This window comes from Podarcis tiliguerta (assembly GCF_965153285.1).
Source record: "Podarcis tiliguerta genome assembly, chromosome: 4".
Classification (NCBI taxonomy): domain Eukaryota; kingdom Metazoa; phylum Chordata; class Lepidosauria; order Squamata; family Lacertidae; genus Podarcis; species Podarcis tiliguerta.
In genome coordinates this window covers 1,412,996-1,433,050 of record NC_139537.1, presented here as the reverse complement: position 1 = coordinate 1,433,050, position 20,055 = coordinate 1,412,996, and the positions used below count along the sequence as shown (strand labels likewise).

Genomic DNA, 20,055 nt, shown 5'->3' with positions numbered 1-20,055 from the left:
CCTCCTCTGTAATGACATGGTCTGGTCTTAGCGTAACTCCTCCTCCTACCCGTGATCACTGAGATCGGTTGTCCCAGTGCATCCCCCCCTGTGGAACATGCCCCAGCCATTTTGTTGGCCGGGACCCACTCCCCGGCAGCCGTGACCCCTCCCCTTAAGAACAAAATAACACCTTAAAAAAAACACCAATAAAACAATAAAAAAAACAGTAAAAATTACAAAAATATAAAATCAAACAAATTCCCAGGCCCAATAAACATCCATCCCACCCCCACCCCCCCGCTTACAAAAAATTCAAAAGAAATTAAAAAAAAAACAACATTTTAAAAGCACTCTGCACCCCTCCAGCAGTAACAGCAACTGTCCTAGTGAGGCCCGTCAGGCCCTGCCCTGGGCCAAGTGACAGGAAGGAGCAGGGCCCTCAGACACTCACGCAGGAGAGTCCTCCTGGGCAGCAGAACGCAGCAGTCCTTGTGAGGCTTCAGGCCCCGTCCTGGGCCAGGTGGTAAGCGGCAGGAAGGAGCAGGGCCCTCAGACACTCACACAGGAGAGTCCTCCTGGGCAGCAGAGCACAGCAGTCCTTATGAGGCTTCAGGCCCCGTCCTGGGCCAGGTGGTAAGCGGCAAGTGCAGGGGCCTCAGACACTCACACAGGAGAGTCCTCCTGGGCAGCAGAGCACAGCAGTCCTTATGAGGCTTCAGGCCCTGCCCTGGGCCAGGTGGTAAGCGGCAGGAAGGAGCAGGGCCCCCAGACACTCACACAGGAGAGTCCTCCTGGGCAGCAGAGCACAGCAGTCCTTATGAGGCTTCAGGCCCCGCCCCGGGCCAGGTGGTAAGCGGCAAGTGCAGGGGCCTCAGACACTCACACAGGAGAGTCCTCCTGGGCAGCAGAGCGCAGCAGTCCTTGTGAGGCTTCAGGCCCTGCCCTGGGCCAGGTGGTAAGTGGCAGAAGGAGCAGGGGCCTCAGACACTCACACAGGAGAGTCAGGCAAGGGTGCCTATTGGCCCCTCTACTATTCAATTTCTATCTAAATAATTCAGTATCTGCACTCCATGAATCAGAACTCCACCCTCCGAAGCTCGCAAATCGGCATATTTCGGTCCTGCTATATGCCGATGATGCAGTAATTTTATCTAGAACCCCCACTGGACTCAAAAGAGCACTAAGAAAGCTCGCAGCATATTGTGAATTTGAATGTCTCAAAATCAACTATCAAAAGACCAAGATACTCGCTTTTGGGGCAAAACCAAAGCTTAAAAGCTGGGAACTCCAAGGCCATAAATTAGAACAAGTCACAAACTATAAGTATCTAGGAATGGGGTATAGGCCTCAGGAGCCAACAAACTACACATAAACTCCATCGGGAGTTCAGCGGAAAAACCCGCAAATTATATCCTGATATTTTTCAGAACACAAGGGGGCTTCTTCGTTCCCGCAGCTCGAAAACTATACAAGGCCAAAACTTTGGCACAACTCCTTTATGGTTCCTTTTTGCGCCCGCCTTCCTCGGCTTTCTCCCCCCTTGAGAGAGTTCAATCTAGACTTCTTAGAGCTCTCCTCCAAGTGCCCAGATGTGTCTCAAACTCATGGGTTAGATGAGAAACGGGGATGATGAGAGTGGAGGCTAGCATCTGCCTAACATCAATCTACAAATGGCTGACATTGAATCTGCTCCCCAGAGGGAGAGCCCCATTGATCCTCTGCGACCAATTCCAGTCAGGCTGGCAGACTGCAGTTCTGAACACCCTCCAGAAACTGGGTTTTGCCCCTCAAGCCCTTCTAAGTCTGGGCTTGGGCCAGGCAAAAGCCACGGTCGGGCAAAGAAGATTATAAAATTGGAGAAATCGAGAAATATATAGCCGCACCGGCAGAATATCTCCTCTTTCTCGCATCTAGAAATGAAAGAAGGGCCTTTACACTCGCCAGAAGCTCGGCTCTTCCCTCGCCGGTCCTGGATGGAGCCTTTAGAAAAGTCCCGTGTGCTCAGAGACTTTTCACCTGTCCATTGGGAGAGATAGGCAGCCAAAACACTTGTTCTTTAGACGTCCCTTTTACGAAGAGGCACGTAGTTAAGACCATTGATCCCCTGCTGGTGAGGCTCGCTGACCTCCCGCAAAAGCAAAACTTAGACCTTTTCCTCTTAGGCAAAGATCAGAAGAAGACCTGGATGGTTGCCAGATTCTGTGTACAGATCTGTAGGCGCAGACCATCTCCCAACTCAAAATAGTCCGTCATGAAAATCCCCAAACTCGGTTTCATGGGTGACTCTGAGTCAACTCCCTGGGATAGTTTGTTGGTGTACATTGTTTTTAAATTTATTGTTGTACATAAATTGCCTGTTTTACTTCTGTGACTGTACCCCCAAGTGTGTTTTATAAGCTGGTCTCTGACCGTAATAAATTATCTAATCTGACATGGCTCTCCTCTCTCCCTCCTATGGCTCCTCCTATCTCTTTTCCATGTAAACATACCCAGCTCCTCCTAAAGCTTGGCTTGATCTGCTTGGCTGGCCTCCTCTGCCAATAAGGGGGCGGTAGAAGCAGAAAGAAAGAAAGAAAGAAAGAAGGGAAAGGAACGAAGAGGTTTGGGAGCAACCATTCATACATGTTTCCTCTGTTGTGCAATGACGCTGACCCGTGTCACACACGACAGAAGTCCTACTGATAGCCTCATTTAAAGAAGCTAGACTTCTATCTGCTAGATTTCCCAGGGGGCTCTGAATAATTTTTTTTTCTGGAAGGGGGGGCGGTAACCTCCTCCCCTCCCCCCCCCACAAGGATCTAAAGGAAGGAGACAGTTCCTGCGACCTCGCCCCTCCCTGGCAGGACCCCCTGCTCCCGGGGTCTGCCCCCCCCCCCACATGAGCCACCCCCCCTGCTGCATCCCTGGGACCCCCCCCTTCTCCCCACTGCACCCTGGGGGGGGGGAGGAGGAAGAGACTCACCAGATCCCCGTGGAAGAGAACAATGCAGCATTTGCAGCAGAGGAAAGCAACCCCCCCACACACACGCAGGAAGGGGAGGGAGGGGCTTTTCCTCTGGAGGACCAGGCCCCCCTTACTTCCTGTCCTCTCTAGGAATGCAGCTCAGTTCCCTTTAACCCTTGCAAAGCCGAGTCCGCCCTGCTCAGTCCTCTCTGCCTTTTCTCTCCTCCATTGCAGAATCCCAGAGATGCTCATTTTGAGGGGACGCTCTTGGTTGGTCTGTGATCTGCTCCCTCCCTTGGCCAGAAACTGGAGGAAGAGGTTGCAGGGAAAAGGGGTTTGCAGGAAGCAAGGAACCTCATCCTAGAATGGGAGGGAGCCCTAAGGGTCATCTATTCCAACCCCGCTGCAAGGCAGGAATCCAACCTCTGCTTAAAAACCTCCAAGGAAGGAGAGTCCGCCATCTCCCAAGGGATTCTGCTGCTCTTCCCGTCAGAATGTTCTTCCTGCTGTTTAGGCAGCAGAAACTGCTTTCTGGTCCTCTGGGTCCCTTATTCTGGGTGCTCCCCTCTAGGGCAGGAGAAAACAAGCTGGCTCCCTCTCCCATGGGTCAGCCCTCCAGATATTGAGAGGTGGCTCTCAGGTCTCCATCCAGGCAGGTCTCAGCTGAGGGAGGAACAGGAAGACACGCTGTTCCTGCCTCTCCTGGGACTACAAATTGCTGAGCTGCAAAATGCAGGAAAGTGCACATTTTGAAGGCTTTGGGTACGTTTTGTTAATGGAGAAATCTGAGGGCTCCCTTGGACAAAAAACAAGGACACCAGCCAGGAATACCAGAGCAAAACAGCAGCCAGTAGGCTTGGTCTTTCTTGAAGACTGTGGCGACAGGACTCCCACCTGACACCAGGTGGAACAAGATGGATGCCCAGAACAAGAGAGCCCCCAAACATTTATCAGCTGCTAATCCCCATGTTACACGACCCCAACTACATCACTAATACATCACGGTTACATCATGAAAGGGGAGGTCTGGTGGCAGTAATCTGAGCATCCTGGACCCTGCCCCATGGTTCCCCTTGCCCTCCACCAAACACTCATGGAGTGTAACAAAATAGATATTTACATTTCCCTGTTTCCCAGCCAAGTTAGTCACACCCTTTTGTCTTCCTCTGGGTTTGTTATTTCTGGAATGGCTACCTGTCTGGCACTCAGGTATCAGGATGCCAGGAATCATCACTCAGGTAGAGGGGCTGCTGAGTAGCTTAGCTCACATGTCTATATGAATTTCTGAAGTTTTCCCAGTGAGCCAGTACAGAGATACATTTATCAGTTGACAAGTATGTGAATGAAGCAGAATGATGGAAGATTCAGGACAGGGTGGGGGTGGGAGAAAGCCCTTGTTTGTGCACATAGTTATAATAATAATAATAATTTATTATTTGTACCCCGCCCATCTGGCTGGGTTTCCCCAGCCACTCTGGGCGGCTTCCATAGAAACAAGTTATTTTTAATAGTTTAATAATAGTTTTAATAGTTTTAATATTTAATGCTGTATTGCTTTAACACTCAATTGGGAGCCGCCCAGAGTGGCTGTGGAAACCCAACCAGATGGGTGAGGTATAAATAATAAATTATTATCATCATCATCAGATGGGCAAAGATAAAGCGATTGATATGCATTCTATGTGCAATATACCATTGTGCCACCGGATGGTGCAGTGGAGTCCTGATTTTCTCTACCTGTTTTCAGTGTTTGAATTTACAACTCCTTTAACTGAAGCGCTTCGTTGATGTATCCAGACTCTAGATCCAGCCAGTTTAGAAACCATACTTCTGTGACCCCATGACTGACGGTGGTCGTCAGAGGGTGGTGGGGGTGGGCGGCAGAAAATGTTGATCCTATGGGCGACAGCTGGGAGAAAAGTTTTCCATTTGGGGAAAGGGATCCCAAAGGATTTCCCTAGGAAGCCTTTTATTCAGTCTCACCTGCAATAATGTGGCTTGGACACTCAGAAACACAAGGAGAACGTGGAATTGATGGGAGAACCTGCAAGGAAGGAGAGCCCACCACCTTTGCACTGTCGAGCAGCTCTTACTATCAGGACATTCTTCTTGATGTTTAGTTGGAATCACTTTTCTTGTAGCTTGAAGCCATTGGTTCGAGTCCTACCCTCCAGAGCAGGAAGTAGGAGGAGGAGTTTGGATTTGACATCCTGCTTTATCACTACCCTAAGGAGTCTCAAAGCGGCTCATATTCTCCTTTCCCTTCCTCCCCCACAACAAACACTATGTGAGGTGAGTGGGGCTGAGAGACTTCAGAGAAGTGTGACTAGCCCAAGGTCACCCAGCAGCTGCAGGTGGAGGAGCGGAGACAAGAAACTGGTTCACCAGATTACGAGTCTACCACACTTAACCACTACACCATACTGGAGAAAACAAGCTTGCTCCATCTTCCATGGGACAGCTCTAGAGAGATTTGAAGATGACTCTCAGATCTCGTCTCAGTCTCCTCCTTCCCAGGCTAAGCACCCCCAGCTTGTCAATACCCTTCTTCAACTGGGGTGCGCAGAATAGGACCCAGGACTCTAGGTGGGGTTTGACCAAGACAGAATAGATCAGTACTATGAGGAAACACAGCCCAGAATAACTAAGGAGATAGTACAAGAATCATAGAATCATAGAATCATAGAGTTGGAAGAGACCACAAGGGCCATCGAGTCCAACCCCCTGCCAAGCAGGAAGCACCATCAGAGCACTCCTGACATATGGTTGTCAAGCCTCTGCTTAAAGACCTCCAAAGAAGAAGACTCCACCACACTCCTTGGCAGCAAATTCCACCACACTCCTTGACTCCACCACACTCCTTGGCAGCAAATACTTGGCTAGTTTAGATGTATTCAAGTTTCCAGGGCCAGATGAACTGCATCCAAGAGTATTAAAAGAACTGGCAGATGTGATCTCAGAACCACTGGCAGTGATCTTTGAGAATTCCTGGAGAAGAGGCGAAGTCCCGGCAGACTGGAGGAGGGCAAATGTTGTCTCTATTTTCAAAAAGGGGAGAAGAGAGGACCCAAATAATTACCGCCCAGTCAGTCTGACATCAATACCAGGGAAGATTCTGGAGCAGATCATTAAGCAAACAGCCTGTGAGCACCTAGAAAGGAATGCTGTGATCACCAATAGTCAGCATGGATTTCTGAAAAATAAGTCATGTCAGACTAACCTGATCTCGTTTTTTGACAGAATTACAAGCCTGGTAGATGAAGGGAACGCAGTGGATGTAGTCTACCTTGATTTCAGCAAGGCATTTGACAAGGTGCCCCATGATATTCCTGTAAAGAAGCTGGTAAAATGTGGTCTTGACTATGCTACCACTCAGTGGATTTGTAACTGGGTGACTGACCTGACCCAAAGGGTGCTCATCAATGGTTCCTCTTCATCCTGGAGAAGAGTGACTAGTGGGGTGCCACAGGGTTCTGTCTTGGGCCCGGTCTTATTCAACATCTTTATCAACGACTTGGATGATGGACTCAAGGGCATCCTGATCAAATTTGCAGATGACACCAAACTGGGAGGGGTGGCTAACACCCCAAAGGACAGGATCACACTTCAAAACGACCTTGACAGATTTAGAGAACTGGGCCAAAACAAACAAGATGAATTTTAACAGGGAGAAATGTAAAGTATTGCACTTGGGCAAAAAAAATGAGAGGCACAAATACAAGATGGGGGACACCTGGCTTGAGAGCAGTACATGTGAAAAGGATCTAGGAGTCTTGGTTGACCACAAACTTGACATGAGCCAACAGTGTGACGTGGCAGCTAAAAAAGCCAATGCAATTCTGGGCTGCATCAATAGGAGTATAGCATCTAGATCAAGGGAAGTAATAGTGCCACTGTATTCTGCTCTGGTCAGACCTCACCTGGAGTACTGTGTCCAGTTCTGGGCACCACAGTTCAAGAAGGACACTGACAAACCGGAACGTGTCCAGAGGAGGGCAACCAAAATGGTCAAAGGCCTGGAAACGATGCCTTATGAGGAACGGCTAAGGGAGCTGGGTATGTTTAGCCTGGAGAAGAGGAGGTTAAGGGGTGATATGATAGCCATGTTCCAATATATAAAAGGATGTCACACAGAGGAGGGAGAAAGGTTGTTTTCTGCTGCTCCAGAGAAGCGGACACGGAGCAATGGATCCAAACTACAAGAAAGAAGATTCCACCTAAACATTAGGAAGAAATTCCTGACAGTAAGAGCTGTTCGACAGTGGAATTTGCTGCCAAGGAGTGTGGTGGAGTCTCCTTCTTTGGAGGTCTTTAAGCAGAGGCTTGACAACCATATGTCAGGAGTGCTCTGATGGTGTTTCCTGCTTGGCATTTCCTTTCCTGCAGTCAGGTATGTGCTGTTTATCCATTTTTGCCAATCCTGAGGCAATATACAGTCATAACTGGGACATTGTTGTCCTGTCAAACTGGTGAAAAATCTGAGTTATTAGACCCAAGATGGACCACCAAGTGGCTTCTCCAGACCACCTCAGAAGAAGCCATAGGAAGCATTAGCCAGAGCAGCAAATAGTGGAAGTTTATGTGTCCTCCTCTTCCCTACCTCAGAGCCCCAGAAGGGGAGCCAATTAGACTCCAGAGGAATAAAGTCGGTTACCATAAGTGAAAAGGGAGAACCTCAGGGCTGAGATTTCAGCCAGGGATGTGCCACTCACTCTCCCGAGTTCTCCAAGTGAGATTATGCCCAGGGGGGCAGAGTGCTACTGGGTTTACTTGGGTTTCAGACAAGAGTGTGGACTTATATTGCTAGACAAGCCTACAAACAGAGCCTATGGGGGAGCAAAGGGGCACATTGGCTTTGCAGGGCTCTGTCACTGCAGCCTCCACAGTAGTGTGTTTCCTGCCTTTCTGTTTAAAAGACCCCCTGCAAGGCAGTTTTTTTGGGTAGGACTACATTTGGGTGGAGGAGCAGAAGTTCCTAGCTTCATGGAAGACACAAGAGCTACCCACGCTGGAAGAATGGCAGATGAAAGTGATGGACTATATGGAATCGGCCGAGATGACTGGCAGAATCAGAGACCAGGCAGAAGAGAGGGTGGAGGAAGACTGGAAGAAATTTAAAGATTATTTACAGAAATATAAGATCAATGAATGTTAAAATGACATCAGCTTGAATTTAAAAGGTTATTAGTATAAAAGTTGTAAAGTGTAAAGATCTAAGGATTTAATATTTTAAAGTGATTAAGTTATATGAGAAGGTTAAAATTAAGACAAGGATCAATTGAAACAGAGGATAGGGATTTGCTGATCAAATAGGTCTTTTGGAATACAGTGAAGGGAGGTTTGGGGAAGTCGGGAAATAAGTAAATGAAAGAAATATTATAAAGATGAAATTGTTTTTATTAATGTCTTTTCTTTTTTAATTTGTTTTGTATTATGTTGCTGTTTTATGTGTTTTTGTATTGTATATTTCTTGGTTTTTCCTTTTTTTTAGTTTTCTTTTCTTTTATATTTTGTGTAAAAAACTTAATAAAAATATTATAAAAAAAGAAGAAGTTCCTAGCTTCAGCCCCAGCACGTTTAGTTAAAAGGACTCAAGAGACAAGATCCATTTTCTGAAAAGGCTGCCACACCCATGTGAAGGATGGGTCTCCCAGGGCCAGGCCATAGCAGCTTCCCCACCCATTGTCTTGTTGCAATAGAAGATTTATGATGACTGGCTACAAAGTTCATACTTCTGCTTACGCAAGCCCTTTCCACGCCAGGACTGATGAGCGGTTGCTTTGTCAGTATCGCCCTTGAGCCAGTGTTACCAACTGGACTCATCCACCTCAGCCCTGACTGGGCTAGGCGAGCTGGATGGCACTTCCAGAGACCACCTTCCTCCTGGAACAGGTCCAAGTGCCGTGGACTCACAACTCAGAGCTGTGAGCACCGCAAACCACTTCACCAAGAAAACAGTCGTTGTGCAGCAGAGTACAGCAGAGCATAAATCACTCGGATGACAGCGCTGAAGAATATCTTCTTTTATTCACTAACAGCTACTGTTCTATACACTATATACAAATAGAGATGCTGGAGTGCACTGAGTCTTACAGCTGCTTTCTGCAGCAACCTTATCTACACAGAGATAACACTCAGTCTTTTCGATATGCTGACTGACTCACTCCCTGACCGACTCTCTCTCTCTCTGGCCGACTCTCTCTCTGAGTCTCTATCTGAGTGTGGTGCTGGAGTGGAATATGTAGATATAAGAACACGCCGCCTCCTCTCTGCAGAGTCAGGAGACTGATGAGGAGATTCTTGGGTATGGGAGGGGTGAAATCTCCTCATGCTTATCACCCAGAAGCAGAATTATAATTGTGATTCAATGCAGCAATTAATATTTTATTACATTCACACCTACCTTTTGCCCACGGCAGAACTCAAGGCATCCCGGGTGGTCGTTCATCTGGGCAGGCATATAATATGGGCATCCCAAGAACTACAACTGCTCTGATGTCCACCTTCAAATATCTCAAGGGCTGTCACATGGAAGGTAGAGCAAGACTTGTTTCCTGCTGCTCTGGAGGGAAGGACTCAAACCAGTGGCTTCAAATTGCAAGAAAGGAAATTCCAACTAGAATAGAATAGAATAGAATAGAATAGAATAGAATAGAATAGAATAGAATAGAATAGAATAGAATCATAGAGTTGGAAGAGACCACAAGGGCCATCGAGTCCAACCCCCTGCCAAGCAGGAAACACCATCAGAGCACTCCTGACATATGGTTGTCAAGCCTCTGCTTAAAGACCTCCAAAGAAGAAGACTCCACCACACTCCTTGGCAGCAAATTCCACTGTCGAACAGCTCTTACTGTCAGGAACTAAACATCAGGAAGAGCTTTCTGAGGGTAAGAGGAGCTGTTGGACAGTAGAACGATCTCCACCAGGAGATGGTGGACTCTCCTTTCTTGCAGGATTTTAAGCAGAGGTTTGATGGCCATCTATCATGGATGTTTCAGCTGAGATTCCTGCATTGTAGGGGGTTGGACTACATGACCCTTGGGGGGTGCCTTCCAACTCTACAATTCTGTGATCCAGGGTCACTATCCTGCTTTGGTACTTAGCCTTCGAGACAGAGCCTGCCAAACCATCTCCTTAGATGCTGCTTTATGGGCTGCAGTTCCTTTACTGCCACCCTCCCCCTTTCTCTCTTCCGTGTCCCTGTCCGCCCTTTCCACCCTTCCTCCCCAATCACCCTCCATCTCTTCTGCCCTCACCTCTCACCCCCATTTCTGCCAGCTCTCAAGCTCTTCCCCTGAGGTGTCTCACTCTCCTTCGCTAGCACTGGATTTCTCCTGCCTCCTCTTCCAGCTGGCTTCTTATCTCTCCCATCTCTCTTGGGTCTCATAACTCACCCCCCCACCTGAAAGTAGAGAGTTCTGATGGTGGTGGGGGGTTCCTATGACAAACCCATGTATTCAAATGTAGCTCAAGACTGAATCATAGAATAGAATCATAGAATCATAGAGTTGGAAGAGACCACAAGGGCCATCAAGTCCAACCCCCTGCCAAGCAGGAACCACCATCAGACCACTCCTGACATATGGTTGTCAAGCCTCTGCATAAAGACCTCCAAAGAAGGAGACTCCACCACACTCCTTGGCAGCAAATTCCACTGTCGAACAGCTCTTACTGTCAGGAAGTTCTTCCTAATGTTTAGGTGGAATCTTCTTTCTTGTAGTTTGGATCCATTGCTCCGTGTCCGCTTCTCTGGAGCAGCAGAAAACAACCTTTCTCCCTCCTCTATGTGACATCCTTTTATATATTTGAACATGGCTATCATATCCCCCCTTAACCTCCTCTTCTCCAGGCTAAACATGCCCAGCTCCCTTAGCCGTTCCTCATAAGGCATCGTTTCCAGGCCTTTGACCATTTTGGTTGCCCTCCTCTGGACACGTTCCAGTTTGTCAGTGTCCTTCTTGAACTGTGGTGCCCAGAACTGGACACAGTACTCCAGGTGAGGTCTGACCAGAGCAGAATACAGTGGCACTATAACTTCCCTTGATCTAGATGCTATACTCCTATTGCTATACTCCTATACTCCTACTGCCACCTAGAGCATCTGGAATTTACACACCGCGGCCATAAAGCACGAATACAGTGGTACCTCGGGTTACATACACTTCAGGTTACATACGCTTCAGGTTACAGACTCCACTAACCCAGAAATAGTGCTTCATGTAAATAACTTTGCTTCAGGATGAGAACAGAAATCGTGCGGCAGCAGCAGGAGGCCCCATTAGCTAAAGTGGTGCTTCAGGTTAAGAACAGTTTCAGGTTAAGTACGGACCTCCGGAACGAATTAAGTACATAACCCGAGGTACCACTGTAGATAGCTGTTCGTGTTTTGTCTCTAGATATGCTTCCCCACTTTTTGCTCACAAATGCTAACTGTCCACCTTTCAAACGTAATTGCAGTGTCGTTAGGAAAGTAGAGGTAGCCTCTTAGCATGGCTGCATAGACTGTTTACATCAGAAATCAGGTGTGACTCACCATTGGACAAAACCACAGTCGGTTTGGGGAAAAGGCCAGATTCATCTAGTCTCATATTCCCATAAATCTGTGAGGCTTTAATCGTGGACCTTTCCTTCCAGGAAACATCTAACTAGAGTCCAAAGATGCTGTCTCTCTCAATACCTTTGTGTTGCATGGAACTCTGTATATGCTCTGAAACCTAAGATTCTGCTCAAGCTAGTAAGATGTAACTAGGCTGCCATCCTCAACCCACATACCTGGGAATAAACCCCAGTGTACTCAGCGGGACTTACTTTTGACTCAGCCTACACTGACACTCGTTGACCCAATGACTGCAATGCCTGAAGGACACACACACCATTAATCTTTGCAGTTACAATGGACTTTTATTTGATCCAATTTTACATCCACATTTCACTTGTTAGATGGTTTTTTTTAATTGTAATCATTGGCATGATTGGTCAGCAGAGAAGATTGCAAAGAAAAGGAAGCTAAGAATCATAGAACTGTAGTGTTTCCTTCATGGAGAGGCTAGCTGGAACACCAGGTTGTAAGAAACCAAGAAGCCATCATTGTACAGATACAGTCTGCGGTCTGTTGGGTGGTAGTCAACCCCCCGCACTGTACCAAAAGGCTTCTCCAGCACTATGCTAATCCGGCCCTCCTTCCCCGTGTTTGTGTCAAATGTATAGAAGATCTCCTCTTGCTGTGTGTTCAGAGACCGAGTGACGTACAGGACTCCACAGATGATGAAGGCACTTGTCACAGACGGCTTGTACTGCCGTGTGAACCAGGTCTTCTGCATCTGGAGGGTGTCCTCGTTTATCTTGCTAATCACGATGTTCCCTGTGTTTGCCTCTGTGGAATAAATGGCCCACAACCCACTTTCATCCACAACCAAGTCTATATCTTGCCAAGCCATCCCTGCATAGGAAAAGCGGTTGTTGTAGGCAGCCCCTGTGATCGTGCTTTTCAGAACCACAGTGTTAGAGTTCAAATCTAATTTATACATCTGATTGGTGTTGTAGTAATTAAAGTACAGGAAATTCTTGTATACTGTTGCTCCACTTCCTTGCCCAGATAGACTAAGTCTCTTAGATGGTGCATAAAATAATAGGTTTTCATAGGATGAGTAAAGATCAATTGTCTGCATGTTCCTTTCATCAGACATTGGGGCCACCCAATAGGCTTCACTTGTAGGGCTGCCTGGAGAGTAGCCTTTGCCCCAGACACCATACCGGTAGCTAGACCCTCTCCAGTTCCAGCTGTGGAGGTGTGGCTTGCTGATGTTCACAAGGCCACTGTGGTTGCAGAAGCCTAGAACCAAACAGAGAAAGAGAAGATGATTTGAAACTACTGGGAGACATGAACATGGTGAGAGAAACATTAAGCCTTCACATTGTGGTTTAGGGTAAAAGTCTGCTAGGGTTTAAGAAGTCTGTTTTCAAGACTCTTCTGATTAAGTCAATGCAATTGAGCTGGAGAAAACCCCACCAGCTAGGCAATCTTCTGAGCTGATGGAAAGGGTGTTTCTACTGCCATTCAGAGGTTAACAGCTTTTATAGGAATGACAAAGTCATTGCAACTCATTTAATAAGGAACCAAAAGAAACTCGCTTTACAGGAAAGGCAGCATTACTGGTCAAAAACCTCAAACATCCCATACTTCCTTCACCTTTCCCCCCACTTCATGCTGACTCTCTTCTTTCCACGAAGGAAGCCCATCATGCCCTATGACAGGCCCAGATCCTTGCAGACACATACATTATGCTTCCGCCATGTAGAACTTCAAACAACCTATTTATGGTGCAGGATCATTTGCCCTGGTTTGCATGTCTTCCCATTAGCTGCTCGTTCAACGCACACTTTGTCACTTTGCAAATTCCAGGAAATTGTGAAGAGGATCTTCACCCATGGTTTATGGTGGGGCGTGGGGAGAATTTAGTTAGGTATGCAATGACCCAAGAACTGTGGAAGCAGCTAGAAACCAGCCATACGAGACCAATGAATGTGCTCCAATCCCCAGGCTTCCCCCACCCCAAAGTCCCAAGCAGTGCTGAGGGCCTCCGCTGTCTCCCACAGACTGTCTTAGAAGCCCTGCTGACCTGGTGGAACCAGTTGACCAGAGCCTGGCTCTTCACATTCCTTCAGCCGTAGCTTCAGGGCCAGGATCTCCCGTCGGATGGCCAGGACATTGTTCTTGTCCAGATTCTCCAGATGAGCCACCATCAGGCTCATGTTCTTAATCTGAAGAGAAAAGGAAGGATACAGATCTGGTGACCAACATGCTGCCCTCCTGATATTGTTGGGCTGCAACTCCTGTCTCCGTCTCCTGGCCATTCCCCACTGGCAACCCCCTTCGTCAACTCAGGGACAACCTGAATTAATGCAGGCACACTGATGTCCTTCTGCCTTTCTAAGATGTGCCCTTTTATTTTATTTAAAACATTTCTATGCTCTATTTGGGTCTTTTATATTTCCCAAAAGATAAAACCTATCCATCTGTCCGTCTGTCTGTCTGTCTGATCCAGCCTCACCTCCACATAGAGCTGTTGGACCACCACATTGCTCTCTCCCATGGAGGCCTTCAACTGAACCACTAGACTCTCCATCTCCTGGATCTCCAGCTTCAGGACCTCGAAATCCAGCTCCGTGTAGGAGGTTTGGCTCTTGTGCATCTCCTCCACCCGTTGCGTGAGGTTGAAGAGCTTATGGCCATAGACATCCACAATCTTCATATACTCGGTCACCTACAGGAAGAGGGAGGAGGAGAAGCCAGGCAGGGAGAGAAGGGAAGGAACTGATGAACGCCCCCTTTACTGAACTGGCCCATTCATGTTCTCCTCCCACTCTTAAATTGAAGCAGCTCCCTCCTTCTTTTCTCAAGATTTCACACGAGGAGAGCTGCTTTTGCTCTGGTGTTCAAGGCTAAGCATGACTGGCAAACTAGATAAGGTAAAAAGTCATGAAAGTAAGTGGTCAAGGTGAGGATGGAGGAAATATGGAAGGAGAGGAGAAGAGAGGTCTGCTTCCAGAAAGAGGCAGATGTTTCTCCAAAAGAAAGAGGGGTCCTGGTGGGATCGTAGAGTTGACCTATTCAGTCTAGTTTTGAGTGACAACTGCTCCAGACTGCAGCCCTTGCTCCAGCAAAGCTGTCTTAATCTTAATAACCAACTACTTGACTTGCATAATTAGGGACACAGGTGGTGCTGTGGGTTAAACCACAGAGCCTAGGACTTGCCAATCAGAAGGTCGGCGGTTCAAATTCCAGTGATGGGGTGAGCTTCCATTGTTCAGTCCCAGCTCCTGCCAACCTAGCAGTTCGAAAGCATGCAGTGCAAGTAGATAAATAGGTACCGCTCTGGTGGGAAGGTAAACAGCATTTCTGTGTGCTTAGAAGCAGCTTAGGCATGCTGGCCACATGACCTGGAAGCTGTAGGCCGGCTCCTTCGGCCTACAGAACGAGATGATCACCGCAACCCCAGAGTCGGCCACGACTGGACCTAATGGTCAGGGGTCCCTTTACCTTTACCTGACTTGCATAATTTATTTCATCCCTAGAATATGGTCTTGTTTGGGGCAGAACTGGGGGCAGGAATGGGGAAGGAATGAACAAATGATACATTAACCCAAGAAATATGAATATGAGAAAAGAACTGCAAGTCATGCCCAGTGGCAGGTTTTGCTTTATTGGCTAATCATATAATTGTAGAGTTGGAAGGGACCCCAAGGGTCATCTAGCCCAACCCCCTGCAATGCAGGGCTCAAGATAAAATGTGTTGATCATATACATGGCACTACATCCTCCTACGTTTCATTGGGAATGGAATACCAATTTCTTGGCATTTAGTCTTTAAGAAGGCCCAAGGCCTTCATTCCTAAAATCAAGTCCTCGTTTACCTTGGAAAGCTCCTTGTTGAACCTCTCCGAGAGCGACCCTGCCAGCTTTTCGAGGGCCTCCACCTGCTGGGCAGGGAAAGCGTCTTCTGGCAGGAACACGGAGCATTGGCATACCCCGCGATCGTCCACGGAGCCATTGACACGTGTGACCAGCTGCAAGAGCAAGGAGGGCAAGGGTAAGAACACCCAAGGAGTTCTGCAGCTGGACTAGGGCAAATAGGCCCCCTGAGCACAGCACCCTGTTCTTCTCCCAGTGGCCAACCAGGGGCCCCAACAGGAAGCCTACAAGCAGAGGTCTCCCCACACCTGTGATTCCCACCAACCTGTGGCTTTTGCTGTCCCAAAGCGAAACCAAGGTGTTTTGTTTGCACAAACCACCAAGAGTGTTTTTTCTTGATTTCACCAGTGCTACTCAACCTGTGAAAGACAGGCGTTCTCGTTCCCCGCTCACCGTTCCCAAAATTATCTGCCCATGGCTTCTGATTCTGCTTGACTCTCATGAGAGTTCAAGGCAGAACCTCCTCAGCGTCAACCCATCTTTCTGTGCCCTCAGGTAAGACACAAGTTTGAACAGCAAGATTGTTTCCTACCTGGGAGGCAGCGGTAGATGTCACTTTCCAGCTGGGCAGTTGGGAAAAGACGCTCGAAAATGGGGCTTCTGTAACCAGTGTCTACCAGAGGAAAACACAAAGACCACATGGGAAGTTATTTCAAGTTTCTGAGCAGTCTTCAAAGGGAAGCCCACGCACAGCACATTGCGGTAGTCTAATCAGGAGATTGCCAGAGGATGGATCAGGGTGGCAAGGCAGTGATAGTGACACATGACGGAAGGTAGTCAATGTGGCAATGAGAACATCTGCTGCTGTACAATGGGACTTCTTCTCTTCCCTCCCCCTCTGCACCCCCTAAATCTGTTCTGGGGGTTCCTTCAACACTCCAGAGAATATCTGGGGATGGTGTGGGGCACCCATGGGGAGAGAATAGGGGAGGAAGTCCCAGTGTGCAAGTGGAAGAAGTTCTGCTCCTGCATTCTTTTAGTTGACTACCACCCAGTGTCTTGTTCCAAAGTAGGATGTGAGCAAGGGCTCCCTAAGAACTTCTTGCTGGACTGCAGGTTTCTTTTTAAACCTTGCATGTTCATGCAGCATTTTTGTTTTAGAATCTTAGATGCTTTAAGACCTTCTGGTTTATTTTTACACAGCACCTCAATCTCTGAGCAGTGAAAGACTCCAGGGGGTTCCAGTTGCTTAGCTAAATTTGGTCGGTGGAGACAGTGGTGTCTTTAGGAAATATGGTTTTATTTAAACATGTATACAACCTGAGTATAAGATGGAGTGGGGAATCTCAGCATTAACACCTCAACAGATCTTGCTTCCCCATCAGTCACAGCTTTGGCTCCAGCACAGAACAAGCAGGTCTCTGTGTCTCCAGCCTCCTTCCTGTTTTCTGGCTATTGTGTCTCCTCGCTCCCCTTGTCCCTGTTGGCATGACGCATGGGACCCTCTCCTTACCTCACTTTCTGTGGTAATGCTGGTGCTCATGCTAGCCACACAGATGCCATGGATGAGGAGGAAGAGCAGGGACCTTGAAGTTGGGCCACCCATCTTCTCCGCAGTCCTCCGATGTTGCCTTGTGGAACTGGAGACCAAACCGCTAATTTATAGTCATTTCTGGGATTGTCCCTAATCAATAAATAGTGTTTCCTTGTTGAGATAGTGCTTATGTCAACACTGCAGGTTACAATGCTAGCAGGTGGTAGGTGGGTCCAAAATTTTATAGACGGCCATAAATTGACACATGGAATTATGTGCACTGCCAATGCTACCGTCCAGATCTGACAGGATCTAACTGGTTCCAGCACTCTGCCCAAGGGCCGCCCTCCTGCTCTCCTGTGGTTTGGGCAACTGCATTGTTCTATCAAGTGGGAAGGAGATTTGGCCACATCTCAGGTGTGCGTATGTGGCAGAATTTGTGACAAATTTGCAAGCTGTTGGGGTACAAAGCAAGCTTTAATGTGGCACCTCCAAAAGATAGGAGAGTATTGGGAAGTGCTGGATTGGCAAGAATGCAAGTCCATGGAATCTGGGAGACGGTGGAAGAGCAGGCAAGGTCCTTCTGTCCTGTCCTTTCCTTAGGAGGTGACATTCTGGGCCCCCCACCAGGAAATACTTGGTTGTCCCAGGTTCAGATGCCCCACGCCAACCTGGGCCCATCCAAGATGGCCAGCGGGGGCAATAAAATGTCTCCCAGAAGAAATTGCTACAACCCAAACCTGGCCAAGAGGGAGGGTGTGAGGTCTTGGCAGAGATGTGTGATTGAATTCTGACCCTTAACTTAGTATTCCTCACAGTTTTGAAAGCAGCAGAAACTGGAGCTGAACCTTGGCTCATTCCCCCCCCCCCACATTAAAGCAGAGAAGTGTTAGTGTGCAATAAGAAAATAATTAAACCTAGCAGTTCTGTAGCTCTGGACTTCACTTGCAGAACTGGGGAGAGTGAGTAGGGACCTCTTTGGGGGATGCTCAGTTGCTTTTGGGGGGACACGGGTGGCGCTGTGGGTAAAAGCCTCAGAGCCTAGGACTTGCCGATCGAAAGCTCGGTGGTTCGAATCCCCGCGGCGGGGTGCGCTCCCGCTGTTTGGTCCCAGCGCCTGCCAACCTAGCAGTTCGAAAGCACCCCTGGGTGCAAGTAGATAAATAGGGACCGCTTACTAGCGGGAAGGTAAACGGTGTTTCCGTGTGCGGCTCTGGCTCGCCAGAGCAGCGATGTCACGCTGGCCACGTGACCCGGAAGTGTCTTCGGACAGCGCTGGCCCTTGGCCTCTTTGAGTGAGATGGGCGCACAACCCTAGAGTCTGTTAAGACTGGCCCGTACGGGCAGGGGTACCTTTACCTTTACCTTTACAGTTGCTTTTGAACATAGGAGTTCCTGCTGAAATCCCTGCTCAGCCCTGAAGCTCTCGGGATAAATGATGTCCCTGCCCTTTCATTTACTGCAACCGACTCTCTCCCTCTGGACTTCTACTGCCTGTAGACCTCCTCCTGAGACTCTGAGGTAGGGAGGAGGAAGAAGACACATAAATTTCCCCCGTTTGCTGACCTTCAGTGGCTGCTTTCTCATGAAGTTCTCTGGAGAAGCCGCTTTGAGGTCCATCTTCCATCAGGGCTGCAAAGTCCCGGATCGGACTGTTGATTGCCTTATGCTTGCTAAAAGCAGGAAGACGTTGCATGGCCTTTTTGGTGACTGAGGTAAGGGGAATGACAGAACCGCCTGGCAAGAGCAAGCAGGCAAACACTCCCAGTGGACGGGCATTGGCAGGAGAGAAGATGGTGAGGATTCAGGACAGATAAGATAAGTTCCTTCTTATCTCCCTCTCACAAGAGGCAGTGATGGCCTCCTGCCTAGATGGCCTTAAAAGAAGATTAGGCAAATTCATGGAGGAGGGGAGAGCTATAAATGGCTCTTAGGCACCGTCAGAGGCAGAAATGCTCCTGAATTTCAGCCAGTTGCTGGAAACCCCAGGAAGGGAGATCTGTTCTTGTGCTCAGGTCCTGCTTCCCCATTGGGGCATCTGGTTGGCCACTGTGAGAACAGGAGGCTGGACAAGGTGATCCAGCAGATTCCTCTTTAATAATAATAATAATAATAATAATAATAATAATAATAATAATAATACCCCGCCCATCTGGCTGGGTTTCCCCAGCCACTCTGGGCGGCTTCCAACCGAATATTAAAAACAATACAGCATCAGACATTAAAAGCTTCCCTAAACAGGGCTGCCTTCAGTTGTCTTTTAAAAGTAAAATAGTTGTTTATTGCCTTGACATCTGATGGGAGGGCGTTCCACAGGACGGCACCACCACCGAGAAGGCCCTTTGCCTGGTTCTCTGTAACTTGGCTTCTCACAGCGAGGGAACCGCCAGAAGGCCCTCAGAGCTGGACCTCAGTGTCCGGGCAGAACGATGGGGGTGGAGACGCTCCTTCAGTATACTGGACCAAGGCCGTTTAGGGCTTTAAAGGTCAGCACCAGCACTTTGAATTGTGCCCAGAAACGTACTGGGAGCCAATGTAGGTCTTTCAAGACCGGTGTTATATGGTCTCGGTGGCCGCTCCCAGTCACCAGTCTAGCTGCTACATTCTGGATTAATTGTAGTTTCCAGGTCACCTTCAAAGGTAGCCCCACTGCAGTCGTCCAAGCGGGAGATAACACAGATGCTGTCAGTTTAGCTGGACCTCAGGAGTTTGGACTCATGAAGACTGTCTGCCAGCTGTCCAGTCTCCTCTGTGTAAGCAGAGAAGCTTTGAAGAACAGGAAAAGCTCAGCCCCACCCAGAGCTTTCCTGGGTCATCTCAGTAGGCCATCTCCACCAAGGAACTGGTACAGTTTATATTGTTTTTCTTTGAGTTCTGCACTTGCCGTAAGTGCACTTCTCATCTGCTTCTTATCCAAACAGAGTGACTGGATCAAAGGAAAGGGGTTGGAAATAAAGGGGAGGCTATTGTAATGCCATTTTATGAATTTACTTTGCAAGGCGGTAGGGTGTACAGATCTGGACGCCTCCCCTCGTAAACGAGGTTGCAAAGTTGGAAAAGGTCCAGAAAGGGGTGAAGAAAATGATCCGGGAGATATGGCAACAACTTACCATATTTGGAAAGGTTGCAAGAGGGTTTGGGACTTCTTAGCTTAGAGCAAATATGAGGAAGAGGCAACAT

The 20,055-nt window shown here is 48.2% G+C and overlaps 1 protein-coding gene across 1 annotated transcript; it reads right to left on the bottom strand.

Annotated features, from left to right (window-relative positions):
• Positions 1–11,825: 11,825 nt before the first annotated feature.
• LOC310675630 (olfactomedin-4-like) lies at positions 11,826–16,968 on the bottom strand. Its single transcript, XM_083436593.1, has 6 exons — positions 16,855–16,968; positions 15,934–16,014; positions 15,344–15,496; positions 13,981–14,193; positions 13,549–13,690; positions 11,826–12,761 (listed from the first exon to the last, which is right to left on the bottom strand). Exons 1-6 carry the CDS (start codon positions 16,945–16,947, stop codon positions 11,965–11,967), a joined length of 1,479 nt encoding a protein of 492 aa, XP_083292719.1. The 5' UTR covers positions 16,948–16,968; the 3' UTR covers positions 11,826–11,964.
• Between the last annotated feature and the right edge of the window lie 3,087 nt (positions 16,969–20,055).

Coding starts and splice junctions, on each gene's coding strand:
- LOC310675630 (XM_083436593.1), bottom strand. CDS start 16,947: ATGGGTGGCCCAACTTCAAGGTCCCTGCTCTTCCTCCTCATCCATGGC. Junction 15,497..15,933: donor CATCTACCGCTGCCTCCCAG/GTAGGAAACAAT, acceptor TTGCTCTTGCAG/CTGGTCACACGTGTCAATGG. Junction 13,691..13,980: donor TCCAACAGCTCTATGTGGAG/GTGAGGCTGGAT, acceptor TTTTCTCTTCAG/ATTAAGAACATGAGCCTGAT.